This window comes from Thermobia domestica, chromosome 3, assembly GCF_964235325.1.
Source record: "Thermobia domestica chromosome 3, izTheDome1.hap1.1, whole genome shotgun sequence".
In the NCBI taxonomy this organism is placed as follows: Eukaryota; Metazoa; Arthropoda; class Insecta; order Zygentoma; family Lepismatidae; genus Thermobia; species Thermobia domestica.
Window position 1 is genome coordinate 89,782,274 of NC_137456.1, and position 13,502 is coordinate 89,795,775.

General features: G+C 38.0%; 1 protein-coding gene across 1 annotated transcript in view; it reads left to right on the plus strand.

Moving 5' to 3' along the window:
* Positions 1-5,955: 5,955 nt before the first annotated feature.
* Positions 5,956-13,502, plus strand: part of ecd (ecdysoneless cell cycle regulator) — a 50,568-nt gene continuing 43,021 nt past the window's right edge. Inside the window, exons 1-2 of the mRNA XM_081751278.1 lie at positions 5,956-6,225; positions 7,831-7,948. Coding sequence (XP_081607404.1) covers positions 6,021-6,225; positions 7,831-7,948 — 323 coding nt within the window. The 5' untranslated portion in view covers positions 5,956-6,020. The remainder of the gene's footprint in view (positions 6,226-7,830; positions 7,949-13,502) is intronic.

Below are 13,502 nucleotides of genomic sequence, written 5' to 3' on the forward strand. Positions count from 1 at the left end.
GTGTGAGCAGGTTTGCCTGGTTTGAGAAACATGAGAGTCTTGGATGTTTTCCAGTCGACAGGGACATAGCCAGTACGAAGAATAAATGTATATATAAGAGAAAGCAAATATAAAACAGTATAGGGGCTTTCTCGAACGTGCCTGTATGTAATAGAGTCTATACCAGGAGCTGTGTTACGCCTATGAGCAACAACAGAAGTAATGTCAGATATCAAGACTGGCTCAGTAAGAGGGTTGTTCTCGGGAAGAGTATGTTGAATATTTGGTTGTAAATGTGGAGAGTCCAGATGGAGCCTGTCGACGGGATGAGGATGATGAGGTAAATCAGGTGTCAGTGGTGTAAATATTTCCTGAAGGTAATGTGCAAAAGCATTAGCCTTGTCAGTATCGGTATGAAGAGGCGTATTATTGTCAATAAGAGGGTAAGTTGTACGAGTATTTTGCCCAGTGAGTTGCCGAAAACGCTTCCAATACTGCGTTGGATGAGAAAGAGAACCGAGATGATTGCAAGTTTTGATCCAGCTCCGTAGTTTGTAAGCTCTGAGATAGTTGTGAACGGTGCGTTGAAGTTGTCGGTGGTGATGCAGGGAGTCTAGGTTGCCAGTAGCGACGAAATCCCTATAAAACTGACGAGAACGTTTTATCAACGGCAGGTATTGTGGAGGCAAAGATGGTCGAAAGGCAGAAGTAGTAGATGTAGGAATGTATTTGGCAGTAGCATTTTGCATGACAGTAGTCAGAGATTCGAGACAATGATAGAGGTCTGATTCGGTACTTGGTGGCGATAGATCAGAAAGATTTTCTGTGAGATGCGATCGGTATGCAGTCCAATTTGCCTTATCATAACGATAGGTAGTTCGTGGAGGTATATCCTGAGCAGTAGCTGAACGAGTTGTAATAAGGAGTTTGATAGGAGCATGGTCGCTGCCAATGAGGTCAAGTACCTCAACAGAGCTACGATGAGAAATGTTGCTCGACACAATAACTATATCCGGGGTAGTCTGGCTAGAAGGCCTGGTAGGTTTCGGCAGTGGTAGTGTCACACCGGTAGTATGGCTAGTGATATAATTGAGAAACTGGTCTCGCTGAGTCGCCGGACGGCTATGTAAATTCACGTCTGCCATGATTATGTAGGTGCGAAAATTATTAGAGATGTATTGGAAGAAATTGTATGGAATATCATGACCAGGACGGATATACAAAGTTGCAACTGTTACATAGAGTTCTTTATAATATAAAGATGTGATAAGATGTTCAGGAATATTTTGTAAAACGGGTAAATGACTGCGAAATGGGATGGAAGGAGAAAACCCAATCGCTACTCCCCCGTTGGCTCGCCTGGCTGCTATGGTGCTATCCTGTCGTAACAATTGAAATCGAGGTATACGACATGTCATGTTGTGTGAGAGATGAGTCTCATTAAGCAGAAAGGCATGGATCTTTTCTTCAAGCAAAAGCGCTTCAAAGAGCGGCTTGTGCTGTGCCAGAGAACGTATGTTCAAAAACAAGAAGGAGAGCGCCATAATGCAATGAAGAGAGACATGGTGGCTTTTAAACCTCGGTTTCCAGTACATTTGAATGATAGTAAACATTATTGCCAGAATATGTGGGAGAGATGTTAACGTTGAAAATTGCCTTGGCTGCGTACTGAATTTGTTGAGCGATGTGGTTACGTAAGAATGGGTGAATGTTTTGTAAAGACAGAGTAAGAAATGTTAAAAGCTGATGGACAGTTACAGGCTGTTGAAGAGCGGGATTTGTAGGTGGTTGGATTTGTTCAGGTATGCGCAGTGGCACTACTGTTTCTGGTTTTGATGGCTCAGGAGCTGGTTTGGATCGGCATTTGTAACTATATGTTGGGTGTGAATTTTCTTGACATGTGGAGCACGTCGGAGGTGATTTCAAGTTAGTACAACTACGTGTAGGATGTGGGCCGGAACAGTAACCACACTTAAATGGGTTTCTGCACTGAGATGTAGAGTGTTGTCCATAGACCTGACAGCGCTCACAGCGAAGAGGTAATGGAGAAGAAGTCTTGGATGGTTCCACACGATGGCGCTGTTTGTAGATATATGCACCACGAGTTAGCAGGTCATCAATGGTCTGCTGTGAGTTTGTAAGTACGCGCACCATGTATGTCGGACCATGGTCGCCTTTGATCCGGATGCATTTGATGATAAGGTAGCCCTCTAACTTGAGTTCTTCGAGGATCTCATCGTCGGTATAACTCGGATCTACCCCACGAATAACTACAGAAAGAGTAGGTGTTTTCTTCGGCGGAGGTGGCTGTTTGGTACGTTGGTCACTGAGCTTGGTCATTGTAGATTGTTTTCCGAAAATCTCGAAACTGAACTTGTTCCGAATCGTACGGAGAAACTCTGGATCAGGTGTCTTGATAATCATTCCGTTCCTGGTCTTTATCATTTGAGTAATATTGACACGAGGCAGGTATTTAGTAATCTGAACGAAAAGAAGTTTTGTATTTGTGAATTTCGGGTCAAAGTTCTGAAGCAAATAAGAATAGATAGTAGGTCGACCCGGGGGCGGTAGATTAGGAAACTGGTTATCATCTCGAATATCAATATTCATGGAAGATTCAGAACTGGCGTCACTGATTTTATGTTGTCGTTTAGCAGGCGGTAGTTTTGTTGAAGCTACTGGTGAGCGGGAGCGAGCTGAAGAGCCCTGGCTGGTAGAGATCCGTTCCAATGAATGACATCTCCGGCGCACCGATTTCCCGGAAGAACAAGAGGGTTGCGGTACAACTGGTGGTAAACCGGAGTGTTGGCCACTCACAGGTTGAAATGCCATAAGGCACGTCTCGGTTGATGATAATCTTCGTACTGTAGTAAAGTGTAGTGGAAATAATGATGATGATGAAGAAGAAGAAATGATGTATGTATGATGAAGCTAAGCTTCCAAAAATCTTGTACACTAGTGTGTACGGTAAGGCAGTATCCACTCGGGTGAAACCCTTAATCTCTCTCACTCTCTCGCCCGTAACTAAGACCTGCCGTGCTTGCGTCCACAAGCACGTAATAATCTTAGCCTAGACTTGACAATGCAAGCAGTGCCTCCAGTGAGAAAGCTGGAAACCAGCGAAGTATGTCAATTCAACTGAATCGAACGCAAATCGACTAAATGTAAACGCCCCATAACAGTGAGAATTTGTTTGGGTGATACTCTTCCCTATAAGCAAAGACGTAAAAGGATTTTGATATTTGTACCGTAAAGCAACGTAAAACGCATTATGTTTCCTGAACACGTTACAAAATTATTGTTACGAATGTGTGAATTATTTGACGACAATTACATAACTAGTAGTGCTACCATCTAGTGTGGATATTTGTACTAGAAACATGTCACATAACATTTTATTCATTTAAATCTCAGAATATGCATAAACCTCCGTAAATAAACTTTCCTTCACATTTCTCTATTAATTTATGTAAAATCCATATTTTAATAACTGTTTTCCTATTCCTTCGGATGTATTCATAATTCTTAGAACTTTTCGTTCTTAAAATTGCAAATGGCGACCTTGCTGTTTGTACTTCTAATAATGCAGTGTTACCAGTAAACAAGTTTCGGAGGGTTCAATTTGCCTTGTGTGAAAATTGGTTGATAACAACACAGTGTTTTAAATTAAATTAACCTTCTTGAATTGGCTACCTTCTTCTAACCTATTTTATAGGTTAATAGCAACCAAACACTGGATTGTTTCTACACATTTTCTAGTAACCTTTCTTGATTGATTACCGGCGACCTCGTAAAATTAACCTTTTTTGTCTCAGAAGGTTTGTTACAAATTATTAACTGGTTCTAGCAGCTAAATTGTCCATTAACCCCCACTAGGTTACCACTTATTTTTCTCAGTGTATCTATTAATGACGGTATTCTTTATAATTCCCTTCTCGTTTTGTAACACACGCTCACAAAAATAGTGTTTTGGCTTTCTTTTATGCAAAGTCCTCAATATATTTTTCATAAGATGTTGATTGAACAAATGTTGCCAAGAGCCTTTCCTGTCCCATAGATGTACGTAAGTATGTTTTAATGAGTTTTAGTTTGCTGAAATTTCTTCCACAAGTTGCCACACTGCATAGAAGGATAAGAACAATTCTAAATGCCACTAAGGCGTTTGGACAGACACTTTGAAGGCCATTTTCGGTAATCATGTAGAGTATGTTCCTTGGGGTGGACTTCTTGAGCTCCGGCAAGAATACAATAGCCTGGCCATTAAGACTCTCAATTTCTACACATAATTCTACAGCATTCAAATTGTCTTGGTATTTCAAAGCGAGATTCGCGCACGATTTTTTCAGGTCCTCCGAAGACATTTCACACAATGAGCTTCCTCTCAGAAAACTGAAGTCCTTCTTTACTTTTTTGAGCCTGTCCATTCTACTAAAGAGTTCCTCCCGTAAGAGGTCAAGAATTCTGAAGAAAGATTGTCTAAGGCGATCCTCTTCAGTAAAAATCTTGTTTCATCCTCTCCTGACATTCTCTTCTTCTTCAAGATACACTTTTCCCTGAACTGATTTTCCACATCTATCAAATTAACGGTAATTTTCGCTTCCAACAGCCATCTGTCAAATCCATAATTCTGAACCTGGAGATTGTGTTCAAAAGATCAGATAACAAATCAAGAGACCTTTGTAAAGTAAAATCCTTATTCTCAGTGTTTCTTCCAGACTTATTTCTAGGGGACACTGCCCCTCCCACACACACACCGGAGGAGACCAAAAAATACATTTATAATATAATAATACGAATATTCGGATCCAAGAGGAACGGGAATGGGAAATTGCGGAAACTTCATAACGAGGAACTACTTAATTTATACGGTTTACCAGACAGTTAAGGTCATCAAATCTAGGAGGCTCAGATGGGCAGGTCATGTAGCCAGAATGGAAGAAAGTAGATATGCTCTCAAGTCTTAACTGGAACATCAATCGGAAAACGACCATTAGGAAAACCTAGACACAGACGGGAGGACATTATTAAGATGAATCTCACAGAAATAGGAATACAAAGTAGAAACTGGATCCAGTGGGCTAAGGGCAGAAATCAGTGGAGAGCTTTTGGGAACGTGGCCTTGAACCTCCGGGCTCCGTAGGTCATAGAGGTAGTTAGTTAGTTAGTTAATATAATAATAAATAGAATATTACCGCGTGAAAATAATATGTGCCTCTCCGAATACTAACTGTACCCCAAAGGAACGTTTTTTTTCTGAAAGAAACACTGCTTATTCTGTATTTCTTTGTTAACTCCATTTATTTCATGCAAAACTGAGTCCCAAAATACTAAATCAATTACAAATTTCAGATCTTTGATTGATTTCATTAAGTTTTAGGCAACTGATTTGACTTATGAATTAGAAGAAGTGGTTATAATTTTACCAAAGCGAGAACATTTTTCAGTTCAGATTTCCTCTCACTTTCTTCATTCCGCCAACCATCCCATCATCGTTCATACGGCCTTCCAAACTTACCAGCGTTAATCTTACCTCAAAATGGCGCCCCTACATGCTCTCAACCAGCTGCGCCCCGGGCAAATGCCCCGAATTCTCCCCCCGTAGATCCGGCCCTGGTTCTATGATTAATCCTGCAGGACCCTTCACGCCCCAGTCCAGCACTGTCCAAAACGTACAGTTTGCGTCACTGATATTATAAAGCAAAATACAGTATTACTTCGATTATCGCATTATGTCGGGCGTCATTCTGTATTACCGTCCGCAAACAATGAGGAGCGTAATATAATGTGAAACTTAAAAAAAAAAAAATAACTGCTATGCCTATTATCGCTAAGAAAAAACCAGATTTTGTGTTACATTGACCTAAAGTATTAAGGAATTCCACTCCTGGATAAAAATTTCCGAAATATCCATACTACTTTCTTTTATTGGTGTATCATAACAAGTTCTTTTCAAAAGTAGGCTCAGAAGAAGAAGAAAACCTTCCACTTATCTGTGTAGTAAACATAAATTAAAATCAAATGTAAACATAACAAAAAACAGCATGAGCGAAGGAAGGGGCGAAGATTTTGTTGAATATTTTCTGTTTTTTGAAGATCTAATAAATGGATACGCTCCTAATGACATTGAAACAGAAGAAAAACTGTCCAGTGCACTATGTTTTGTGCATGCAGTTATCGCTAAGTATGCTAAAGACTATATATGGCACAAGGAGACTGTAAATTTTAGTCTTGTTAAAACTACTGCAGGTAAAGTGGTTGACGGAGTTATAATAACATACTTCTGGAAAGCACTGTAAAATAATGTTTACTCTTGGAGTGGGAAACAAGTACGGTTGCATATAAATTTATCGATACAGGTTAAGAATAATCTCCAAAATACTAGGTTGTGATCCTGACTGAGTGATTATTGTTCGACATACGGTATGGACGTATTGCATAGGAAACTAGTGCATAAAACACGAAGTGCAAGGTTGCCACTAGAAACAAGTCGCAGGAATGCTATCTAGCCGGGTCGTGGCAGGAGCGCATAAGGGAGCCGAGCGTTAACGAGGGGGTGCGTCCGTAGGAAACAGGCGCGTCAGCGGCTGTGGGCATACTAATAAACGAGGATAATGGAAAAATACTCTATATGTCATAAAATGCATGGCTAATGTGTGGAACAGCTTTGAGGGAGAGGTCCATGTTCTGTTAAGGGGGTCCAAAAGTAACCTAACCTAACCTAATATAATGTTATATTATGTAATCAAACGAAAATCAATAGAAAGAAGTGCAGGAATTGCAAATTTCGTGTGGAAGAAATTACTGGATCCCCTTAACAGACTATTGACCGGGGGAGATACAAAATACCATCCAAAAAGTACCAAAATGTACTAAATTCGGTTAGATTAGATTAGGTTTTGGTTAGATGTTCGTCTTCTTTTCTGCAGTTTCAGTTCGTTTCCGCATTTACAACAAACTGTTCGCCTATTTGGTAGACCACGCCTTTCATACAATTTCAACAACACACACTCTTTATTTTTGTATAAGTCGATAAAACTCAAACACGATATGTCACAATATTGTCATTTACGCACCATTTTCAAACCATCCCTGTACCTAATCGCAAAATAAATTGTTATTAATTATGGTACATCATGATGAAGGGATTATATCCATATGGAATGCTTTTATAGTTACCTTATATGTTGCAGTAACTTTGTGGGATACCGAGCTATATGAGAAATAGATCGCAGTTTAACATTTTTAACATTGGATATGGATTTGAATTATATGCATTCCCGCTGCAAAGATGACAGCTATAATATCCTATGTAGCACGAGCTAGTTTTTTGGAACGGTAGTTTACAGGTAGCATGTTAATAATAGTACAACGTATGGAGCAAAATCAATATGTATCGTAAGATCTCATTCTTGTTCCTTCTTTTTCTTTTCAACGTAGATTCGAGCACTTATTTTTTCTATGCTGCTCTTTCAAAATTTAGTGTAGAAAAGTTTGATTATTGTGTACGTAACAGGTTTGAGATAAGGAATATACCCCTATTTGAAATCGGAAATATGTTTAATATCTCTATCTACATTTTTCACAGTGGCAGCAACCAAGCGCATTGTAGCCCCTTAATCAACCACGAAAGTTGCCAAGTATGAAAAAATTAAAGTTACTGTTGTTTTTATTATTATTTTTAAATATTTGATATGTATGGAACAGACGGGTCAAGCACAAGGTATTTTAAAGGTAGAAAGCAAATTAAAATCGCAAGTTCTGAATTTACAAATGATAAGTAGTATTATATTGTATTATAATATGTAAGTGTTAAAATGTCTACTTTTCTAGTATACTTCATATTTTTTCCAGATCTTCCTTGTCCTCACCTTCATGGTGTTACACGATTTGGAGACAACATTGAAGATGAGTGGTTTATTGTGTTCTTGCTCTTTGAACTATCCAAACAGCTAAAAGGTCTTATTATAAGGTATGATATGACAACTATTCTTGAAAGAGCTGGAATCGTAAATTTAATTTTGTGGTAGGTGCCATTCATGGATGTTTATTGTTAAAAGTGGTAAAACTTATCGCAATTTGTGACGGAAATGTTGGTTGAGTTCGAATTTAATGTTCCTTTTTAGAACTGAGGGTATGTAACACAAAACCTGCATGGGTGGGATTCGAACTACAACCCCGGTTTCTATTCGAGATAGTGCTCCTACCAAGTGTCAAACCTGGGATCACGTAAACAGAGAGCACTCGTTTTAATCGTTTAACTACCAAAGACATCAAACGCAAATGTTAATTATTTTGAATTTTTTTTTTTTTTTGTTATGGTACAGTTATAGTAAAAGCTTTTTCCCCTCGTAACATGTGTCACTTCTTGTTTGTTATTCCTGTCAGCATTTCTTGTATCATCGTTAAGATACTAGTTATTTAATGGAATACCAAATAATTCTGTACTAGTACCAACATTCTCTAAAGAGTACAGTATGTAAAATTACAGTGAAACCTCTGAATAACGGACATCGATGGTAGGAGTTACCGAAAACGGATCCGGAACCTCCGACTCCGAATCTATGAAAAAAAAAAATGAAATGAAATCTTTGAATTTTACGTCCCACGGTTATGCCGGTTAGGTTAAAGGAGACGGTGATTATGAGAAATGAATGAAATGGTGGAATGAAGAAAGTGAGTGGAAACGGCAGAACCCCGAGAAAACCCACGCACACGGTGTTTGTCCACCACAAGGTTCACTTGGCGGGGCTAGGATCGAACCCGGGACACCAAGCACCAGAGCTGAACGCTCTACCACTGAGCCACCGCGGCCCCTACTCCGAATCTATCTATGTACATATATATAGATAAAAGGTATATACATAGTAGATATACATTAGTAAGAACGCATTAATTTCACGATCTAGATAACTTTTCTTTAATCCTTTTAAACTCAGCAGACATTAGACCATATGATGGTCGAGTTTATTAGTAACGATACTTAATTGCATACCTGTGCTTATCCGCACTCATTTTACCACCATTTACATATGGAAATGCAATCTCACACATTCTATTATCCTTTGTTTTACCAAAAGTTATATTTGCTGCAACATATATTGGTTCAAAAAGTTATTATTTTTTTAAATATTCATTTAACCTAGAAACATGTGCTATTTTTCGAGATAACTTTCGTCCAGCTACCTGAACCTTTGGCTTCAGTATGAATGCCCAAATTAAAAAAAAAAGTAATATATATATATATATATATATATATATATATATATATATATATATATATATATATATATAACAGAAATTTTCTAGAATTTTCCCCAAGTTCATGTATCATGACACATCCAAACTGCTGTAATTTGAAAACCTGATTCATTCTAAAGACAATGACGTAAGAACCATGAGAATGTAGTTTGGGTATGAGGAAGGATCCTGAGTGATTTATTATTATTATTTTGATTTTTCAGAATGTCATAACATTGTTACAATTTTTTTTTTAAATTTTATTTTTTTATCTTCATATCTACTAACAGTATTAGAGCATGTCGTATTTGTAGAAGTATCTTTCTTGCAGGTACCTGCAATTGGGGTCTTGGATGTGGATGCCCAACTACAAAAAGATCTGTTTCGAAAAAATCTCCTTGAAACTTTCTGCCCAATTTCTCCAAAATTTGTAGATACGTTACACACGTGTATGATATTATTCGAAAGATTGCTTCATTCTAAAGAAGATGACTTACGAACCACGATCAATTTCTACTTATTAAAAAATGAAGTACATAAATGAAATATAGATGAATTCTGTGTATGGGTACTATAAACACAGCGAATAGAGATATCATATAGGACATTTTGGTATACGTTTTTATGAAGTTTCAGCAAATTCTTCTTGATGTGCCAATAATAATAATAATAATAATAATAACTATTACGAAGCACTTGTTTGCTAGTCAAGTGTCAAATCACTAGTTTAGTTTCAAGTCGGACATGTCGGACGGACATGCAGCCGAACAAAATCCTGCGATGCAATATAATTATTTGTCCATAAATGAGAGGTGTCCGTTACAGAGAGGTTACACAAATATGGCTTACTCACAGCTCATGTGGTAATTGTATATAGTATCTAGTAAGTAGAGTAGTTAAAAAAATAAATAGAGACTAATATTGAAATACTGTGCTCGATTATTCAGAGAATTAGGGAGAAAGACTATCGCTGGGGTTGTATTAGGGATGGACAAAATTTTCCGGAATCGGAAATTTCACTTTCGGATTTCGTAAAAATTCCGGAATTTAGAAAATTCCGATTTCGAAAAATTCCCGAATTCGGAATAAATTCGGAATTTAGAAAATTCTGAATTCAGAAAAAATGTGGAATTTGGAAAATTGCGGATTTTTTCCGATTTTACTTTCCGGATTCCGGAAAGTAAAAGTTCCGGAATTGGCCATCCCTAGGTTGTATTTATATGAACGTGCACTGCAAAATATAACCTTGCATGATCATTTTCTTCTGAAGTACAAGTCATCCTACTTAAAAAATAAGTCACTTACTGATTGTATTAAAAGTAAAGTAACCCAGTAAGAACATACAGCATTATTATTAATTATTAAATGTAGGCAGAACTTACCAATTATGGTGGTTTATGAATATCTCAGAAATAGTCTTCGATAGTTATCTGCCATGTAACCATGTACCAGTTACTGATGAAAATTCGCTTGTAAGTGCTGATCAGTTTAAGGGATCATTTTAAGATTTATTTTCAAACTGCAGAAGGTATTTTCTTGACAGTTATTCCTGTTCGTTATGAAGAGATTACTAAACGTAAGTGGTAAAAGAAGTGTGTCCGTGTCCGTGAAAGGGAGGATTCCTCCCGTAATAATACATACATTTTTGTCGCAACAAAAAGTTTGTCTGTATTATAGAGGTAACCGATATTGAGAGGATTTTTAAGGAAGGTTCCATTCATACGCATTTAAATCTCGTTACTTCCGTTTGTTGTGTGTTGGAAATTATATGTTCAGTCTTAATGGAATTGTTCAACAATGCAACACACATACATAATAAGGATTGCCAGATCTTACTTTCTTCGGTACGTTTTACTGTGTGAAACCGTTATATGAATATCACTTCTTTAAAAATTTTCCTTTTTAAGGAGTTTGGTTTACCAGAACTTCTTTATATATTTACTCTGCCCGTGTGTCTGCCCTTCTGGGAGACGAAAAATCTTAAGACTTACTTTGTGAATCACCCGAAGAAATCAACTACTTCAGGTTTTAACGTTGATCGCTATAAAGTAAAAACGGTCAGATGTAGCGAAAAGCAGTTTTCTGCAATCAATTAAGCGTTCCAAAAGTATATTATATATCCACTTTAGTGTACCGTCTCCACTTTTAATTTTTCTGCTAGAACCGGAAGTAGCAGAAATCAACAACTATCGGTTTTTTAATGTTCATATCCGTAAAGTAAAAATGGCAATAGATAGCGGGAAGCGACTTTCTGCAGTCAATTTAACTTTCCAAAAATACATTCTGTCTCCATTCTAGTATTCATACTAAAGGTGGAAGTGATAGAAATATACTTCTATTTCCGATTTCAATAATAATTGAGAAAATATCGACCAAACCAAACTCCTCACATGGTGTACACGCGGCACTGCTACTTTTTCTCTGAAAAATCAGACAACGCCAATACTAGATGTACAAATGTTTATCAAAATAGTAGAAGCCTGTAGTTTGCAGCATGTAAGGTGATAAAACTTAGGATGAGTATGCAGCGTCCTGTCGTTGTTAGTGATATGTTGCATGATCATTTGTAGTACGTCATACAAGGTGAGACGGGAAGCTATGTTGAAGGAGATAAAGACGGTGGTAATGAGACACCTCTCTGTGTTTCAAGGAGGTCAAATTGTGGGTGAGTTGTTAGTTGGTGGAAGGATATCTAAGATTGCTCAATGTATTAAATACGTCTCCCCGCCACTTTTTTGAATGTTAATGATTAACTTAAGGCCATGAAGAACATCAAAAACTTAGAAAGTGAGCCAGGTAGTATCTGCAAAATGCTATTACACGAACTAATAGTTGTTCCCAAAATCTTGTGCTTAGTGCAGAAAGAGTGCGGCCAACAAAGCATTAGCCTTTAGCCCCAATTCCATCTCCCCATGAATTGGCTCGAACTTGAGTGCAAGCGATAGCGTCGATGTATAGTACACGACTCTGAAGGAATCAGAGTGGTCAGATGCACCGTTCCTGCGTTATATCGTTCCAAAGTGTGGGATGCCCTGAGATGGCGCTAGTATCGAGGAGCAGCTACGAGATCTCCTCTTAACGCCTCGAGGGTATTTGTATAAAGTGTGAAGCTATCACGTTCTAGTGGTCACAGATATAACTCCGTATCGTATTGAACTCGTTGATTAAGCTCATCGTTGCGAGTCTGGAGCATGTACAGTAGGATGTTGTTCAAACATGGCCACCATTATTTGGTACTTCTCTTACGGTCACAACTATGTCATCAATACTCTGTCATCGATAGTCCAACGTTTCTCTTCGCATTGAAAATGCTTCCGGTGATGAAGATATTTATGATTGAGTTTCATAAACTAAAGAAGTGCCACGTCGATCCCAACCTCGATGCTGGTGCTATCTTGTGGCATCCCACACTTTAGGGAACGTGATATCTCAGGAACGGTGCATCTGACCACTCTGGTTCCTTCACAGTCGTATTCTACTCATCGGAAGCTATCGATTGCAATTACGTTCGGGCAAATTAATGGGAAGACGAAATTGGGGCACTCTGAGTGCCTGTCAGTTGTGGCGTCATAAACTGCGCATGAGATTTCTGGCCTATAACAAAAAGTCCAGAAACAGTTACTAGTGTAAATGATATCGTTTTGCAAATACTACCATGCTTATTTTCGTAATTTTTGTTGTTTTTTATTGCTATTTCTTTATGTTCTTGAATTCTCTTCAGTTTTAAAATTTAGAAAGGTCGGGGAAGCTTCGCGAAGTTTCTTAAAGTTGGAAATGAAAAGCGGAAGTAAGAGGAAAATCTCTCTAAAAAGATGGCCTTATTCCTGGTAGCTCAGTTTGTTAGAACAGCGTTTGGACTTCAAGTAGTCCTTAAGGTATACACTTTTGATCCTCTTAGATTAAACATTAGTCCAAGCAAAACAGACAAATTAATTTCAAGTGAATTGCATCATATACATTATAGTAGGGAATTTGGAATAGTTATATATACGGTATTATACAAATAATAGATTGTACAATTGAATAAAGTAAATAATATATTATAAAGGTAACCAAGAGAGTTCTGTTCCTTTTTGTGGAGGACTGTATTCAATTGGGCCTCACACTGTGAGTTGAATGCGAATGGAGATAAGGCGAAGGTCAGTTGTTGGTGTGGGTATATCTAATATACTAACTGGTTGTGGCAGTTCAGTTACACCGTGAACTTGCGTCAGGACAGATTGAACATGGAACCTCCACAGAGCGTCATAAGGGCATGTATGCTGTACGAGTTCAAACTGGGGACA